General features: G+C 55.1%; 1 protein-coding gene across 2 annotated transcripts; it reads left to right on the top strand.

Moving 5' to 3' along the window:
* Positions 1–500: 500 nt before the first annotated feature.
* Positions 501–16,620, top strand: URM1 (ubiquitin related modifier 1). Of its 2 annotated transcripts, XM_059410658.1 has the most exons (7): positions 501–820; positions 1,247–1,863; positions 5,981–6,051; positions 13,790–13,871; positions 14,647–14,761; positions 15,168–15,216; positions 15,549–15,588. In XM_059410658.1, exons 2-6 carry the CDS (start codon positions 1,796–1,798, stop codon positions 15,192–15,194), a joined length of 363 nt encoding a protein of 120 aa, XP_059266641.1. In that variant the 5' UTR covers positions 501–820; positions 1,247–1,795; the 3' UTR covers positions 15,195–15,216; positions 15,549–15,588. The 2 variants fall into 2 exon arrangements, with proteins under 2 accessions (XP_059266641.1, XP_059266642.1); XM_059410659.1 differs by lacking the exons at positions 501–820; positions 14,647–14,761 and having other exon boundaries at positions 1,763–1,863; positions 15,549–16,620.
* Positions 16,621–17,976: the final 1,356 nt, after the last annotated feature.

Raw genomic sequence — 17,976 nt, 5'->3', positions numbered from 1 at the left:
CCCCCCCCCTTTTTTTTTTTTAAGATTTTACTTACTAGTGCTAGAGAGAATGAGTTGGGGGAGGGCCAGAGGGAGGTGAATCTCAAGCCAACTCCTTGCTGAGCACAGAGCCTGGTCCAGGATTCAATCTCACAACTCCGAAATCACGGCCAAAGCCAAAAAAATCAAAAGCCTAACTGACTGTGCCAGGTGGGCGCCCTGAACTCCTTGCCCTTAACCATTGTATCATTCCACCATTGACCATCAGGCTACCCCACTGTAGGCTACCAATGCTGAGTTCAATTTGGAAGTGTGGTTTAGATACCCTGGGACATTTGTGTTACTCCAATTCTCCCCTGGGCTTTTGTAACCAGCTCTAGTGGTCTCCCATCTTCCTGTTCTCCTTCAAACCATTTATACTGCAGCAAATAAGGATATTTTATTTTACTTTTTTAGTTTTTTTTCTTTTTAAAAAGATTTTATTTATTTATTTTTTAATTGACAGAGAGGGAACAGAAGCAGGCTTTCCACTGAGCAGGGATCTCAATTTGGGGCTCGATCCCAGGATCCTGGAATCACGACCTGAGCTGAAGGCAGATGCTTAATGACTGAGCCACCCAGGCGCCCCAAGTTTTTTGTTTTTGTTTTTAAAGATTTATTTATTTAAGAGAGACTGCACATGAGTGGGGAGAGGGGCAGAGGAATAGGGAGAGTGAGAATCTGAAGCAGACACGTGCTGAGCTCAGAGCCCTACTCGGGTTGGATCTCAGGATCTTGAGATCATGACCTGAACTGAAATTAAGTCAGATGCTCAACGGACTGAGCCATCCAGGTGCCCCAGGTAAGCATATTTTAAAACATAGTTCAAATGTCACCCCTTTCCCCCAAACCTTTCAAAGACCTCCCACTGCTCTTAGAACAGAGACTGAAATTCTTACCTGGCTCCCAAGGTATGATTTGGCCCCTGCCCCCTTTCTAGCTTCATCTCTTGCCATGCCTTCTGCTTCCCCCAACTTCCTATTTCCCTTCTTGGGGTGCTCCAGCACGGTCTCCCACCCAGAGTCTTTGCATCTTCTGTTCTCCTTACTGGAATGCTCCCAGAGGTTTCTCTACCCCTCACATCCACCTACTTTATTCAGGCTTTGGAGCGCAGTTCGGATCCAGCCCAGTGTGTTTTCTTTTTTGAAGTTCGTGTCACTTCAGATCACTTCCTCCGGTTTGAGATTTTATATTTATTAGTATGATTAGTTCGTTTATTTGATTACAGCTATCTTCGCCCACTAGCCTGTGAGTGCCCTAAGGGCACGAACCTCGCCCACCGCGTTCACCACTGCACCGATAGCAGTCACCAAGATGACTGGTGCACGGAGGACCGGGAAGAAATACCTATTGAGTGAGTAAAACCCAAATCGATAACCAAAGGGGCGGATGGACAGCGACTCAATAGCTCAGGAGAGATTGCTGGGCTGGAAATAAAGATTTGCAGTCGCTTGTAATTCAAGTCAAGACGAATGGATGTGCTCCCCAAGCGCTGTGCGGACCTAAGAGAGATTTGTAACGTGGCTCACAGGTTCTGTGCGAAGATGCCCGGGCTCCCGCCACGTTGTGGCTCGCACAAGCCGCCGTCCCCCCGGCCCGCTGAAACCCTCACTAAAAGGCAGAAGGAGACCAAGACAACAGCCTCCAGCAGCGCCGGGACCTACCCGGCTCGGGTCCTCGCTCCCGGCCTTCCTCCAATAGCTGCGGAGGATGGCTCCCTGGGTGCCGCCTCTTCCGTCCACAGCGACCGGAAGTGAGGCGGGAGCGCCGGAAGTTGATGGGAATTTCCTGTGAGCTCGGCTTCCTCAACATGGCAGCGCCCTTGTCAGTGGAGGTGGAGTTCGGGTGAGTCGCAGAACTGGGGCGCCGTGGGGATGGATTGAAGTCGTCGGGCCGGAACTCCCCTCCCTCTGCTTTGGGCCCCGTCACGACCGAATCGCTGAGGCTCCCAGCGCCTTCCCAGAGCTACGCCACCCGCCTCGGAGAGTCTGAGAGGCTCGGTCTCCCTTGGCGACGGGGCCGTATGTCCGGGAATAGAGGCGCAAGCCCAGGCGTGGAGGTGCCCTTTGGGCATTCCTCAGTGCCCTGTGCCTTGCCGGACCCACTAAGCGTGACGGCCTCCTTACCTTCCTTGATAATCCCGTTTTGGACCAGGCCCGTGTGTCTGGCATCTGAGCTCCTAGAACCGAGAAGGATCACCCTTCACCCCCAGATTTCTTCCCCTGGACAGCAGTTTCTTGCACGGTTACTAGAACCTGTTTCTCTTGGGATATGTAGCCAAAACGGGACTCCTTCTCTTTTTCAAGATTTGGGAGTGTTAAACAGACCTGAAGCCCTTTCAGGATCTTCAGGATAAACTTGCTGATAGCCTTCTGCAGATCTTGAGTCAGGTGGAAATATGGGGATAAATAAAGAGCACAGTGGAGGAGGCTAAGTTGACAGTACAGCTTGCGTGAGACGAGAGGAGTGGGATTGGGGCACACACACCAGCAGCTGAAGAAACCCAGATCAGGGAGAAAGTCTCCTCAAGCCAATATTCTGTCCTTTACAGACAGATTTGTCGTGTAATTTCAGAGCTGAGAAAGACCACAGAGCTTAGAGTGAATGGCAAAGAAACTGAGACCCAATAGATGGGTGGTAGAATTAGGGTCACATGGGAAAAGCCAGGACTAGATGTGTGTGTGCACGTGTGTGTGAAGATAAACAAGCCAAGGCTTATATGAAAGGGGAAGTCTGAAACGGGAATCTAAAACCTCTACCCGTAAATGCCTTTCCTTCCATTGGGTGCCCGCAGTTTCTTTAATGTTTTCCCTTCATTGGATAGTCCATTCAGTAACTATTTATTGAGTGCCTATCATGTGCCAGGCAGTGAGCCAGGCACTGAGGATACAAAGATAAATAGAACTCTGTCCATGTCCTCCAGTGTTCAGTGTTTCTGTCCGTTAGAATAAGGGAGTAGTCTCATGAATGTTAACTGCGTTTTAATTGACAATATTGTCTGGCCCCATGGGTCCAGTGAGAACGATACTGGTCTGGCCTCCGGTCTATTTCGCTTCACTAACCCTTGGCTCAGCTATACACCCCACCCTACTCCAGGCCTCATAGCTTGGATGTTGTAGGAGGATCCCTGCTGTTCTGACCTCTCCTGAAAAGGGAGAAGCTGCAGGCTGCCAGTGTTAAGGTTTATCTGGAGTGCGCTTACCTTTCATTCTTACTGAGTCAGACATGGTATTTGTTCATCAGGAATGTGTCTGCCAGGTACTGTGCTGGCAGCAGTGGTCAGTCCTACTATGAGGAAGATATGGCCCCCGCCTTCCAGAGCTTACGGACTAACTTAATTACCTCTTTTTTTAGCCTAAATGTCTCTAGCTTCAGCCTCCCTCACCCCTAAGAGCAAGAGTGAGCCCCGCAACTTTCCTACCCTGTCTCCCCATCTCCCAACACCTCCTGTCACTGACACAGCATCCCAGGAGAATGGCACTTTCTCAGGAAGCAGGACTGTCTAAGATGTATGCCAAACCCAGTTTCCTTCTCTCTTTGTCCCAGTGCATGTTTCACCCTTAGCTTCTCTTTCATTATCTGCATTTCTTAGTGGATTTCCTTCACCTGTCACTGTGAACCTGAGCAGATTTGCAAGGAAACTGCCTTGCCCATCATCCTCTCCCTTCTGTCTCTTGAGGGCCACTCTGGTCCTTGAAGAGTCTAGTTAGGATTTTGCCTCTTTCCCCTGAGCAGATGTGGTTCTGTCAGTCCCACCAGCTTTGACAGACTCTCTAGAAGACCTCTCACACCTTTCACTCTCTTGTCAGGAACCAGTTCTGCCATCCTATGTTGTGCTTCCTGAACTGTCCTGAGCAGCATATCTTCTCCTATCACACAAGATTCAAAGTATGCAGTGGAGATGTGTTGTGTGTCCCTGCAGTCCAGATGTGAGATTATCATCCCTTTTCCTTCTTCCTGAGACTGGTCAGTGTTGGCAAAGGGAGGTAGGGCCATCGAGGCCAGAGAAGGAGAAATGGGCATTTTCATTTATTCGGCAAATATTTCTTGAGTGCCTACTGTGTGTCAGACCCTGTTTTAGGCAGAGCTTATAGTCTAGCAGGTAGAAGGGAAATTAAACAAAACAAAAAATAGATGAGATGAGCTGATGGAGATAAGCTAGAAACAGTGAGGGCAGTTTGGGGATCATCTGTACCAGCCACTAGTACCAGCAAACACTCCCATCAGGAATTAGGGGGAGAGGGAAGATGAAGTAGCTTCAGATGTAACTCCCTAGCTGAGTTTGAACAGCAGACCCTGGAGGACATCAGAATGTCTGGCTTTGGTTCTCTTCTGTGACCAAAACAGGCCCCTTGCCCGCCTTCCTGAATCTCTCCAGAGGCTGGGTGTTCACCTTCCTCCCCTCCAGATGCGCTGGCAGTAGAAATGCCAACCCCTCCCTTGGGGGCCCAGTGAACCCAGTGGTGACAGGTCACTCTGAGCGAGACTGCTTCTTCCATTCTCCGCTTGCAAAGGAAAAACAGCCTTGGCCTCTGAGCCTGGTACCACCAGGTTTGGCCACTCTTGGTTGTTTGCCTTGGTCCCAGTGCCTCCAGTTCCCACCCCTCTTCTCTGACCCCCAACTCCTAAGCCCCTTGCCTGTCACCCTCCCCCACCCCAGCTGCTGCATGTGCCAGCCCCCACCCAGGAGAGAACGAGGCTCTTGGAAGGGGATAAATGGAGGCTCTGTGCAGGCCTGCAGCTGAAATGGCCCTGCGCGCGGCCACAGATGGGCCTCCTCTCCCCCTCCACATTTCTGCATCAACAAAGCGTGACCTTGTTTAGATGACAGTCGCCCCATGTTTCCCCCATGACAATGCTTGCCTTGCCTTTGCCTCCCAGTGGACTGTCTCAGGACATCTCTGTTCTCTGAAATTGGGAAAGGGTGGCGGGGTGGGAAGCGTCACATCCATCACAAGTCTGTTAAGGCCTTCTCAGTTAAGATCCACGTGAAGTCTGAGATGGGAATCAGGAGACCCAGAGGAAGACGCACTATGGGGCATTGAAAGAGCCCTGGTGTCCTTATCGTAAGCTGCAGCTTCTGGACTTGGCTCCAGTCATCTCTGTGTCCCAGCTTCCCCTTGGCCGGGTCCTGGCATACGGAAGTGAACCAAGATCTGCCTTCAAGAGGCTTTCTGACCTTTGCGGAGTCTGGTTTTCTTTCTGCCAAAGTTGCTGGGGCTGAGCAGAAATCAGTTGGAATTTAGATCTTACTTCAGCCACTGCTTGTATGACTTTGGACAAGGCCGTTAACGTCTCCGGGCGTCGGTCAGCTTCTCCACTGGATGGAACTGATAATGTTTGCCTCCCTTCCTCCTTACCTGGGATGCTCTGCGGATGAAATGAGATGGAGAGAGTTCTAGTAAATGGCAGAGTCATTGCTCAGCCCTGTGGAGTCTCGGCCTGCAGCACTGTGGTGTGCCCACCAGGCCAGCAGTGAGTGGCACAAGCAGAGACATTTCCGACCCACCCCTGGCCAGCGGAAACCCTTCAACACACAGGGTCTCTATCATGTCTGATGCTGGTTCCTCAACATTTGTGTAGATAGAAAGAGATTGAGGCTTGGGGTCTGGGCATCAGGTAGAGGTGGCGCGTGGTCTCCATCTCAGGGCAAGGGCTCCAAAGCTTGTGCCCACACCCATATACTGAGCTGCCTCTTGAGAAAGCAGAAGAGTCAAAATGACACTCTGCAAACTTGGGTGCCTGATCATTGGTAGAAATTATTTACATCCCCCTGGTCCACATCAGGAAGTCACGTGTGCGACTCAGTCACATCGTTGTATTTGTACTCGAGCTGTCCCTGGGCCTTGGTCTGTGCATCTCTTGGGCTTCTCATGTCAGCCCCCTCCCTCCTCAGTTCTCAGTCTCGGCTGGGTTTTTGCAGGAGCTCACCTGGTTGTCTTTCTCTGGCCCTCCTTTGCAGAGGCGGCGCGGAGCTCCTTTTTGACGGCGTAAAGAAACATCAGGTCACCTTACCTGGACAGGAGGAGCCCTGTGAGTATGCGCTTCCCGAGCCCCTCTCTGGGGGCCACTGAGCAGGTCCTGTGCCAGAGGGAATGGGTAGGCTATCCCTGGCCAGTGGGAGGAGAATAAGGAAGAGATAGCACCAGAGTACCCTTCCCCCGTGCTCTCTGGGATGAGCCCACTTTGCAGGAGGAACATAACGTAGCTTAGTCCTTATAGATGCAGGTTCTTTATTCAGACAGACTGGAGTCTGGATCTCCTTAAAACCTCAGGCCCGGCGGAGCCTCACCTCTCTGAGCGTTAGTGTCCTTACCTACGCGGTAGGGACGGAAGTCCTTACGTGCTAAAAGCTATAGCATGCGTCTCCGTTGTCATTCGATGGCAAGCAGAGTGGTGTCCTCGCTGAAGGGAGTCCCCTTTAGCAAGGATGGAACAGTGTGGATGGGCTCACATGGTGAGAGGATTTAGATGAGGCGGAAAGTATCCAGCGGAGAGGATAGGGACGTCAACTAAGGGACACAGTGGGGTTTTTTCATTTGTCCATCCTAACACTCGTTCATCTTCCTTCCGCAAGTATGTACTGAGCACCTCCTGTGTGACAGACTAGGAGCCAGGCACCGGGGAGACAAGCGAATATGAGCCAGTTCCTGCCTTCACGCTGGGGGGTGGGGTTCGAAGAGGTAACCTGCAGGCGTCCAGCTGGGTCCATGTCCCTGTAGCCCAGAGGCAGGAGCCTGGGCATCGCAACCCCAGAGGTGCTCGGCAGCCCTGGCAGCCCCAGGAGTTAGGATTCATTTCCCCTGCGTTCGCATGGCGCGGTCGTCCCCAGGCTTAGTGACTCCAGCTGCTGTCATTCGTTCAGTGGCTGAACGGCCGCCGTGGGCCAGAGCTGGAAAATGTGCTCACTCCGAGGCTGTGGTTGCCAGATCTTGTTCTGGTGCCTTTTTGTATCAGGCACAGTGCTAGCTGCTGGGCACACGGTGGTGAGCAAAACACTCACGGTTCTTGCCCTGCATGGAATGTAGCGGAAGTGGAGGCAGGCTGCAAACCAGGAGACACCGCATGTGGTGGGCATTGGCGTGAGGAAGCAGACAGGTGTTTCGAAGGAGAACACGTGGTGAGAGAAGGCCTTGAGGGGGTGACTTTGAGGTGAAGGCCCGAAGGGTAGAAAGCAGCCAGCCTGATAAGTTGGGAGGGAGAGCAGAGGTGCAGGGGGCCCATTCCAGGCAGAGGGGGTGGCTCTTGTGAGGGCCTCCAGGTCAGCGGCCTCAGGGTGGCCTTCAGTCCGGGAACCGAAGAAGGGCCAGTGTGATGAGGACCACGGGCTGTTGGGCTTGGCAGGCACAGCCCTAGTTGCTTGTGCAAGTAGTTGTCACAGATTCTTAGATGGTGGCCGCCATTACTGTTCCCATTTAAAACAACTGGAAACCCCAATTCAGTGGTGTCAAGGGTCATCTTAGTCCACACCATGCAGTTATTTAAACAGCTGAGCTGGGATTTAGAACCCGATTTCAGGGTCTCCGAAGTCCTCGCGCGGTGCGACGAACTCCCTGAGTCCCATGACGTCTCACGCCGCGGTGTACTGTCTAGTTTCTGCACTTTTTTTTTTTTTTTTTTTAAGATTTTATTTATTTACTTGAGAGAGAGACAGTGAGAGAGAGCATGAACGAGGAGAAGGTCAGAGAGAGAAGCAGACTCCCCATGGAGTTAGGAGTCTGATGCGGGACTCGATCCCGGGACTCCAGGATCATGACCTGAGCCGAAGGCAGTCGTCCAACCAACTGAGCCACCCAGGCGTCCCTGGTTTCTGCACTTTTCATTCGCTCGCTCGCTCGCTCGTGCCTTCAACAGCTACTTACTTTAATTTTTGTGATGACCCCAGTAGCTATTATATATGATCAAGGAAACCAAACCTCAGAGAGAGAGACCTGTCCAGAACTATCTGAAGAGGGAGGCGGGGCTGAGACCCAGGTGGCTGACCTCTCCTCCTCCTCCACTGCTTAGCGGGTAGCTGGGGCCTCCCTCCCACCTCTGGGGTGGCAGAGAAGCAGGCATGGGAGAAGCTGAAATGGCCCCTTTGATGAGGGAGCAGGAGGCTGGCTGAGGACAAAGCAAAAGCTGGCGTCTTTCTTTAGTCGTCGGCTCCGAACCTCCTCACCCCACCGAACCTGACTTAGGTTCTGGGACTTCATCACCTTGACTTAGTTTCTGGGCCCTTGGCTGTGGGTTTCCATCCCTGGTCCCATGTTTGCCCTGCTGTGCCCAGAGGCGTAGGTCACAGCGCAGCCGCAGAGCCGGCTGGCAGCTGCCAGGCATCACCCTGGCACACAGGAGCCCAGCGGGTGCCGCCGGCAGAGTCTCACTCTTCCCCCCGGCCCGTGCCCAGCTCTGTCGCCTGGCAGCCTTCCCAGCCCAGGGGCTGCCACTTGGCCAAGCAGGTCTTGGAGACTCCGGCAGAGAAAATAGCAACCATAAGATTATGGATTGAGACAAGTCTCACAAACAAGGGGACTCCAGGGCCCTGGGTCCCGGGCCAGGGGAGAGCTTCTAACCCAGCCAACTTGGGAAAAGAAGATGGGCAAGAGTGAAGGGGGCGAGCCTGCCCGAGGAGCTCCAGCAGTACATGTTTGCAGATCCCTTACTTCTGTGGGTCTCTTTTTTCCCATCTGTGAAACTGGCCATCGGGCCAGAGTTAGTCTTTTTTGAGCTGGTTACCCGTTGCACAGCCACAGTTCAGAAAAGTTGTTTCCAGATCTGAGCACACAATTCTGGACATGAGTATGTGTCGTTGGTGAGAAGTGTGCTTATCGAGGGGGACGTCCTGACAGCCATCTCTGAGGAACAGGCCATCTCCTTGATTGGCAGGGGTTGGTCCGCGCCATCAGTTTCGGACATTGTGGCCACTGGGGGCCGGTTTTTAGGCATCAAGGTCTCTTCAGTGCAAGGCTCCCAGCCTGTGATGGGTCAGTGGCCTGGAGCAAACCCAAAACAGCAGGGGAGACAGACTGACTGTCCCTGTGTGGGCCTTACCTGCCCTGGTCCCCAGGAGGAGACACCAGGCCTCACCTTTCCCTGCCCTTCTCCCTCTGCCCTGTCTTTGTATTGCAGGGTGGCTGGCCTGGGAGCTGGAGCTCCCGGCGCTTTAAACTGCTTAGCATGCATTTCACAGCCTCTCTGGGGCCAGCTGTTCCTTTCTCTGCTCTGGGGCCTGTTTGCCGATCCCTCCCCCCCACCCCTCCTCTCCCCCAGCCCCTCCCAGTCCCTGTGCAAAATTGCTTTTGAAAAGATCCACTTTCTGCTTAATTAAACAATGAGGAGCGTCCCCTGCACATCTGTAAACCTCCTTCTGAGGCCAGTTTAGCCCACAAACTGCTCCATTCTTAGCCCCATTCACTTGTAAATGGACCCTCTGATGTTCCCTCTACCCTCTCTTCTCCTCTACGCCCCCCATCCCTGCTCTTTCTTCTCCCTTTTCAGCTAAGGCCTGGGGTGGGCTCCCAGAAGAGCCTGGAGCCTGGTGGACTTGGTGGGAACTGGAGCAGTTTAACCTTATGGAGGAGAAGACTTAGGGGAACCAGCTCTCCCAGATCTGAGTGGCGTGGGGAAGAGGGGCCGCTTTTGTTGGTGTCGTCGCCATGGACCAACAAGGCTCCTTGCGGGGAGTGTCAGGAAGACAGATTTCTGGTTAGGAGAAAAGCTCTCCCTGGAGATCGTCCAAGAGAGGCTGGATCTGGGTCTTTTGCAGTTGGGGTTCAATAATAGATAAGACCTTTTCAGCCTTAGAAGCTAGGATGGACACCGGTGGAGGAGCCCTGCCACAGTGGAGGGTCAGTATCCCCAGACAAGGACAATCTACTGGAGCGGGCAGTCCTGGCAGGAGTTTCTGTAGGTGCTTCCTAAGAGTGATGTGCATGGTGCCCCTTTGCCAACAGCTGTCAGCCAAGAGGGTAAGGAGCCTTGAGTCACTGTGGCCAAATGGACATTGTCATGTGTGTTGGACACTCCATGGGGCCTGCTGCTGCCTTGTGCCTGAACCAGCAATGTTTTGAGGTTTGGGTTGCTGTCCCCATTAGTCAGAGGCTGACCCTGAGACTGAAAGGCGGGGTGACTTACTGCCCAGGGCATCTGGCAACAAGCAAGCAGCTCAGGGTCTCCTGGCTCCAGAAGCCCAGGCCTTGGCCACCCTGTCGCAGAGCAGCGGCTGAGTGCTCGGGCCAGGCTTCCTCACCAGAGACCTCATATTGGGTGCTCATTTGGCGCTTGTGTTCTGGGTCCCCCTCAGCCTCAGAATGGGATTCCTTCCATCTGGGTTGTCAGGGAGCTTGTTAGGGCTCTGAACATCCAAAACGGAGGGAAGGGGCCACCTGGCTGGCTCAGTCAGCAGAACATCAGACTCTTGATCTTGGGGTCGTGAGTTCAAGTCCCACGTTGGATATAGAGGTTACTTGAAAAAAATAAATCAATAAAACGATTTTTATAAATAATTAAATAAAATGGAGGGAAGGCCAGTGTCTGGGGCCCCCTCACCATTCCTAATCCCCCCATTCGTTCATCGCCTTTCCTGCTTCTGATGCCAAGGTCATGGGTCCCCTGGAAAGCCCCAGCCAGTCCCAGAGCTAGCCGATGAGTGAACCCCACCTGCCAGGCTGTCCAGACAGAATCCGCAGGGGCCAGGGGCCTGCGCAGAGCCTGCAGAAGCTCAGGACATTGGGAGAGGGCAAAGGGTACAGGTTTCTCCTCTGGATCACAGAACGATTACGGCACGGAGGTGCCGGGAGCCCCATGTGGGTCGTCTTACGTGGTCCTCACAGTACCCCTGTTATTGGCATTCTTCCCCTTCCCACTTCCCAGGGAAGGAAGCTGAGGCTCAGAGAACCCCGTGGCCAAGGAAGGGTTAAGCAGAGTCAGGGACTGGTGGCTCTGGGGGATCTCTCGTGCACAGGAAGTAATAGCTGAAACCCAGAACCAGAACTGTCTGGGTTCTCAACCTCTCCTCCCCGCTCTGCAGTTGTCCACGTGTCAGCGGACATCACGGGCGGGTTCTTTGCGTGAGACTCGGTGCTGTGTGCTGGGGGCCAGTGCCGGGTCCTTGGGACACACTCCAGTTCATAACGGTCATGCGTGCATTTGAGCTGGATCTTGATACTGCGTGTCACCAGAGAAACACGGGGCACATTTGGGGTTCATGAGGAAGGAGAGGCCTCTTGCAGAGCAGACCTATCTCAAGGCCCCTGCACACCTTGCATGGTCCAGCCCCTGGCGACTGCTCTGGCCTCCTCTCCTGCTGATCTTCTTGTCTTCTCCATTCTGTTACCTTGAACCTGCCGATCCCATCTTGCCTCAGATCTTTATGTGTGTTCCTTCTTCTGCCCGGGGTGCTTCTCCCTCCCGCTCTACTCATCCTTCAGGCCTCAGCATCAACCCCAACATCTCAGAATAGTTTTCCTGCCCCTGCACTAAGGAGATAGCCTTTATGGCAACTAATTCAATCAGTGGTGGCCGTCTCCCCTGCTAGCCTGTTAACTCCCTGAGGGTGGGCTCTACGTCTCCCGTCTTCTAGCACCTGGCACATAGTAGTTGCTCAATAAATATTTGTCTTGTGAATGCCTGCATGGGATCCCAGGAGAGAAGCCACCCTCAGTGGAAGTGGGAAGGCAGGAGGACCTAGGGGGGAAGGTGAACGGGAGATCCCCCAGAGCCACCAGTCCCCGACTCTGCTTAACCCTTCCTCCTCCCCTGGGCGCCTTTGGAAGCCGACCATCTGGCTTGGAAGCTATTTGCATATTGTCTGGGCCTCAGCAAGCCTAGCAAGATGTCCTTGGGGGTGTGTTTCAGGCCAGGCCAAGTGGCCCTTGCAAGGCCTCCCTGCGAAGGGAGCAGCGGTAAGAGTTCGAGCTCTCCCCACCCCCAGATCCAGGCATGGGGGAACAATACGGCGACCTCACCATGGAAACAGGCTATCAAGAATGTGGGCAGGCCTGGGGGGCACAGAGGAGGGAGGGAGTGACCTCAGCAAAGAGGAGCATCATGATAAATGAGCCTATACCGACAGCAGACTCACCCCCCGGTCCACCCCTCTGGGACTCCATGATGGTGCCATCTCTCGGATGACCCCAACATGACCACTAGCCCTCCCCCCCCCTTCCCCCAGCCTGCCCAGAGTGGAGCAGAAGCCCCCTCCTTTTGGAAGGAGACCGGGCCCTTAACCCAACTGGGTCCTGATTCTGTACAGGCCAGCCGGGGCCGTGGAGGTGCAGCTGGTGGCCCTGGGGCCAGGTACTGCCCAGCGCCTCTCGGCTCCTCCACACACACAGGCACCACCCCGCCTGCCGCGGTTGGCTGATGGATGTGTCAGACCCCGGCGGCCGTATCGAGCGGCCACAAGATGTATGGGCTGGCGGCCCACCAGACAGTGCCAAGATGGAGGCCGAGGGGGAGCCTCTGAAACCAGGCCTCGGCGGGGAACCCAGCCAGGAGTCCGAATGGACTGCAGCTAGTTGGAGGCGACACTCTGCACCCGCTGCCCACTCCAGGGACCATGAGGACTCCAATCTGCTTTGTTTAAAAGCAGGAATTACAACCGAAAGGCTGCAGTCTCAGATCTTGGACACTCTGCCCATGGCCCTGTGCTCCGCTGGCGGATGATCTGGGGAAGTTGGCACGGAGCAGAGTGAACGGGGCCATCCCGGGTGCAGCCTGCCGGCCTCCCAGGAGGGTGGCATGCAGGTCAGGGAGAATGGTCCAGAACTCTGGCCAAGGCCAGTTCTGTGGTGGAGACACACCACTGGGCCGAGACTGGGGCAGAGTGGAGCTTCTCGGCCAAGCAGCTTTTCCCGCAGCGGCAGGTTGGGGCTGTCGCTCTGTGCAGAGAAACCAAGACGCTGCCTGGGCCCATCTCCAGCTTCACCCCTGAGCTCTGCTCATGTGTGGGTCCAGGACAGCAGACCCCTCTGGGAGACTAAGTCAGGATGGAGGTGGCTGGGCCTTCAGCCCTCAAGTGGTCTCGGGGAGAAAAGGACCTCCTGCAGCCTCAGGGACATCTGTTGGAGGACTGGATGCTCAAGAGCCGTGGGCCTTGAGGAGTTTATGGAGGCAGCTGTCAGTGTGCTGGGGTCTGGGACCCTGTTCCTAGGAGAGGAGAGGTGATCAGGGCACAGGTGGCTCAGAACCTCCATGCGGTGTGCCTAGAGCTCAGTGGCTGTCCTGGAACCCCTGACGGGCTGGTCTCAGTGTCCAAGCTGAACCTTGTGCCTCTTCAGGGTGGCCGTCCCCGGCCTGGGGGGAGCTCTGTGAAGCTGGGGGTAGCAGGACAGTGATTTGTCAGCGGCTCTGGCTGGTGAAGGATCCTTCTGTCCTTCTGCCAGAGGAAATTAACTGATGTTATCGGCTCAGCAATTGTTTTTCTTCCCTCACAAAGGGAAATATATGCAGACCCCCTGAGAGCAAAGCTGAGTCCTCCCCATCTGGGACTGGCTGGAGAGAGAAGGTGGAGGGGTCCTTCAGGCTCTTCAGGAGCCCGTCTGTCAGGAGGGCCTATCGCCTCTTTCAGCCCTGAGCAGCACCACTTTCTCTGAAGGCCTCTCTGGCAGGATGCTGGTCCCCTGACTCCCTTCCTCACTCTGGGAATCTGCAAGTCCAGGGCCATGAGAGCCTGGTCTCAAGGCGGCCCCTCACGCCCCATGTTCCCTTCCTTCTGATCCAGGCAAGGCTCTGGGGGCCGGGAGTCGTTGGGATTTGACACGAGTTCGTTCTGTGCCTTCATCTCTAGGGGTCATCCGGGACCTCCTTGTCTGGATCAAGAAGAATTTGCTAAAAGAGCGGCCAGAGTTGTTCATCCAGGGAGACAGCGTGTGAGTCCCTTTCTTCCCTGAGGGTGGGTGGGGGGCGTGGGGGGTAGGTTTGAGCCCCTATCCTTGGGTTCACCCACAGCCTTCTTGGGGTCCTGTTCTCCCCATTATCCTCCCTCCATCTCTGGGCCTCAGCCACTCTCTCCATACAGGAAGGCCTGAGAAAAAGATGCTGCCCACAGTCCCTTGCATCCCTTGACAGTCTGGGGCTCTGGTTGTCCCATAGAACTTCCTGTGATGCTGAAAATGCTGTGTATTCTGTGTATTCAGGTTCCTCGTAGTAGCTGCTAAGCACATGAGTCTGTGGAGCCCTAGAAATGCAAATAGTGCCTCAGATACCGTACTGGAGAGCACAGGTCTGAAATTCCAGGGAATCACTGTGCACATGTGCACACACGCAGGTGCGCACACACACGTGCACTGGGGTGAGCACACCGCTATCCCTAGCTGAGAGCTTCTTGACCTGTCCCAGACCTAGCCCAACCTCCTGGGAAAAAAGGCACACTCCCTGTGCCAGGAAGTCATTCTGCTTCTGCAAGAAGGCAGCCTAATGTGTAAGAGAGGTGGGCAAGGCACTAGTGGGTCCCAGTCATAATCCCCTTGAGGCAGAGGTCACCAGCCGGGGCTAAGGCTGCCATTCAAACCCTGGCTCAGGTCATGGTCCGGCCGTCATGGAGGTCACCCCCCGCCGCCAAGGACAGTAGTGCTCCCTGGGCTATTGCGAGCAGGGGCCAGGAGGGTACCTGTCCGGTTGTCAGCCTCCCCTGCCTTCCACCAGGACAGGCTGCTCTCGGGCTTGTGGGTGCTTGAGGCCCCGGGCAGCCTCCCTGATTCCAAGGAGCCAAGAGAGCCTCTGCTCCAGGACAGGCCTGTGGGAGGCCCCAGAGAGTGAGGTGAGACCCCTGGAAAAATATGCTGCCGCTAGTGGTTACCGGCATAGTGTCTAGTGGGCAGGCACCTAACACGCATCGTCCCGGCTCATCCTGGCGCAGACCTGGGAAGGTGGCTGGGTAACTTGTGTCATTTTCAGATGAGGAAACTGGTGCTCAGAGAATCAAAATGAGTTGTCTGTGGTCCGGGAGGTGGTATTGGAATTCGTACCCATTTTCCAGATCATCCCAAAGGCTATGACTAGCCTGGTTTCCTTTAGATTCAGTGTCCCCTCCACTTCCTGGGTGCTTTTAAATTCGAACCTCAGGAGGACAATTGTCCTCCAGCCCGAGGGTCTCAGCCTCTACCCCCTGCTGCCGGCTACCTCCTGTCCTTCCCTCCCTGCTGCTCACACCCTCTTTCCCACAGGCGGCCAGGAATTCTGGTGCTGATTAACGATGCGGACTGGGAACTACTGGTCAGTACCTCAGGAGACGTCCCTCCCCTCACTGCTGCCCCAGGACAGTCTTGGGTCTTTCATCAGGCCCGGCGGGCATAGCTGACTAGCCCCCTGTCCCACTTGGCTTCTAAACTGGGTCACTGAACTGTCCTGCCCCAGGGAAGAAGGAGCAGGGAGCTGGGGGAGATGATGCCCTCTCCTTCTTCCTGAAGATTTGCAGGTTAACGTGCAGGGCCCCCATTTTTCTGGTAGATTTTCTCCTCCTCTCCCAAAGTGGTCAGGCCCCCTCCTCCCCTCCCACCAGCTGAGGAGAAGCCCCTAATGGTCTCCTCCTCTCTCTCCTGGGCCAGGGCGAGCTGGACTACCAGCTGCAGGACCAGGACAGCATCCTCTTCATATCCACGCTGCACGGCGGCTGAGGACCCCGCTCTGTGCCCAGGCTCCCGTGGGGTGGGGAGCAGAGCACAGTCAGACATCCACTGGGGCCCCGCTTCCAGGTCTCCCTGTCCCCCTTGGCCGCCTTCTTCCCGGCTCTGTCCCCCGAGCTCCCTCCAGGCAGGGAAAAGAGGCCAGGTGCTAAAAATGAGCCTTTCTCAGGCACGTGAGTGGGGGCAGGCGGGCTCAGCCCTGCCTCCCCCACCAGCAGCCGAGGTGGGGGAGGGTACCCCTCTGGTTTGTTATAACAGGAGGGGGCTCCCTGGCCAGGTGACCCAGCTGCTACTCCTTGTGTCTCAGTCCAAACACTGAGTGACCCCTGATGAGGCACTCTACTCCCAGGCTCTGGTGTTTTCATGGGGAAGATGAATGGACCGGAATAGCTGATAGGAGGCCCCTCCCTTCTCCAAGATAGGAGGGGTCTCTGCCTCAGTTTCCCCATCTAGACAGCAGAGGGCTCTGGCTGTCCCCCACTGATATCATTATGAACCCCAGCTGGGGTCCCCTATTCAGTGCTGACTCCCCCCTCCCAGCAGCTGCTCTCCCAACCACACCCCTCCTCCTGCTCCCCCATCCCCAGCCCTTGACCCTGGCTGGCCTCCCCCCCACCACCACCACAGGCCACCAGATGGGCTCCTAAGACCCTCCCCCAGCAAAAGGCTGCCTGCAGCTCGTTCTGGAGAGGGAGAGCGAGGAGCAGGCAAAAGCTTGGACGGGCACATAGAGGCCTGAGGGGTCAGAGGGCCTCAGTTTCCTCCTCAACAGCAACTGAATATTTATAAGTATCTGAAAGCAGGCGTGATCCTTGATGGCACAAATGTAGGCTTCATCTCCTTTCCCACCTCCTGCAGGAAGCAGGGTGGGGGCAGGCCACACCTGGTAGGCAGGGTGGTTTGCCCCTCCTCCCTCTGTGCCTTCTGGAAGTCTTGGGGCCTCAGTGCCTGCAACAGCTGGCCTTGGGCAAATAAAAGACCAGGTTGTTTACTAGCTTTGCCTGGAGTTTCATCCTTAGAAACCAGTGGCACCCCAGAACCCCCCGGCCATGGTCCATGGTCCAACCTCTCTGCCCTCAGCCTAGGGCTTTCAGAGCTGCCCTTCACCCAAAAAGAGGGCAGGGGTTAAAACCCAGACTACACAGACGGTCTGGGAGAGAGTGGTCTGCTAGGGCCATCTGGAGAAGGGGATGGCAGAGCCTGTCCATGCTGACCAGTCTGGGCCCAGGACACTTCTTTACTTGTCCAAGACCAGGCTTTGTTCCACCAGCTGCAGCCTGCAGCCCCAGAAACGAGACTGGGGGTGTCCTATGAGACTGCTGAACCTCCCTTCCCATGATCTGGAGAAGAAGCTTCACTAGTGGGGGAAACCTCAAAAAAAAAAAAAAAAGACATTAGCATCATCCCACCCAAAACATTGCTTTTCATTAAATGTCAGTAATTTAAGGTGGAACCTCCCTCCTTCTGTGGAGGTAAAAGTGCCAGATGATTGCCTCTGCAGTGCCGGGGGTGGAGGGGATGTGTGCGCGAACCGTTCTCAAGGCCTAGAGGACACACGGCCCCTGGCTTCTGGGCTTCTCTTCAGCGGTCTGTGGGTAGAGAGCCTCTGGGTATGTGTAGGGAGGGGCCAGCCATGTTGGGGTTATGGGTAGGAGCTGGTCTGAGTGCAAATTGAGGCCAGTGTTGGGTCAGAGTTTTGTCTAGAAAAGCACTATGACCAGTGGAACTTGGTGCTGAGGTCAGGGTCTCCATGTTAGGGAACGATGCAAGGGATTTGAAATGGCCCCCTACAATTGCACTGATTCCTGTAACCCGGAGATCCCTCCTTGCCTCGAGTCCCACTGGAGTGGCCCATTGTCCCACCTGGGAGTCCAAGTCCTGGAAACTGGAGGAGAAAATTCCTTTCCTTGCTTGCACTGGGAAGAGGGAGAGTAGGTTCAGGATATCCCTTCTGCCAGGGCACCCCAATTAATGCTGAGGAGTAAGGCAGGACCCTACACTAAGAAAACCGGGTTCTCCGCACTGTCGCTGAAACTGTCCCAAGCCCCGCTCCGCAGGATTTTGGGTCATTTTCAGTCCCCAGTAGGACAGAGGTCAGGAACAGGTGACCTGGGCTCAGCCCCAGCAATGCCCAGCTGCCCCCCACAACTCCTGAACCCCCACTTTTGAGGAAATAAACGAATAACTAAACCCCACTATCTCCGAAGATTTGTCTTTAATGAAAAGGATTCGTTTGTCCAAGTTGTTTCCAAAGCCGAGGGGATGGCCCGGCTGGAGCGCATCATTCCCGACGCTTCTCGGACTCCTGAGTCCTGCAGCGGCTGGAGGAGGCTTAGCCCATCGGTCCGTC

The sequence above is a fragment of the Mustela nigripes genome, chromosome 9 (genome assembly GCF_022355385.1).
Source record: "Mustela nigripes isolate SB6536 chromosome 9, MUSNIG.SB6536, whole genome shotgun sequence".
In the NCBI taxonomy this organism is placed as follows: domain Eukaryota; kingdom Metazoa; phylum Chordata; class Mammalia; order Carnivora; family Mustelidae; genus Mustela; species Mustela nigripes.
This window is presented reverse-complemented; position numbering and strand designations above follow the sequence as displayed.

Coding starts and splice junctions, on each gene's coding strand:
- URM1 (XM_059410658.1), top strand. CDS start 1,796: ATGGGAATTTCCTGTGAGCTCGGCTTCCTCAACATGGCAGCGCCCTTG. Junction 1,864..5,980: donor TCAGTGGAGGTGGAGTTCGG/GTGAGTCGCAGA, acceptor CCTCCTTTGCAG/AGGCGGCGCGGAGCTCCTTT. Junction 6,052..13,789: donor ACCTGGACAGGAGGAGCCCT/GTGAGTATGCGC, acceptor CTTCATCTCTAG/GGGTCATCCGGGACCTCCTT.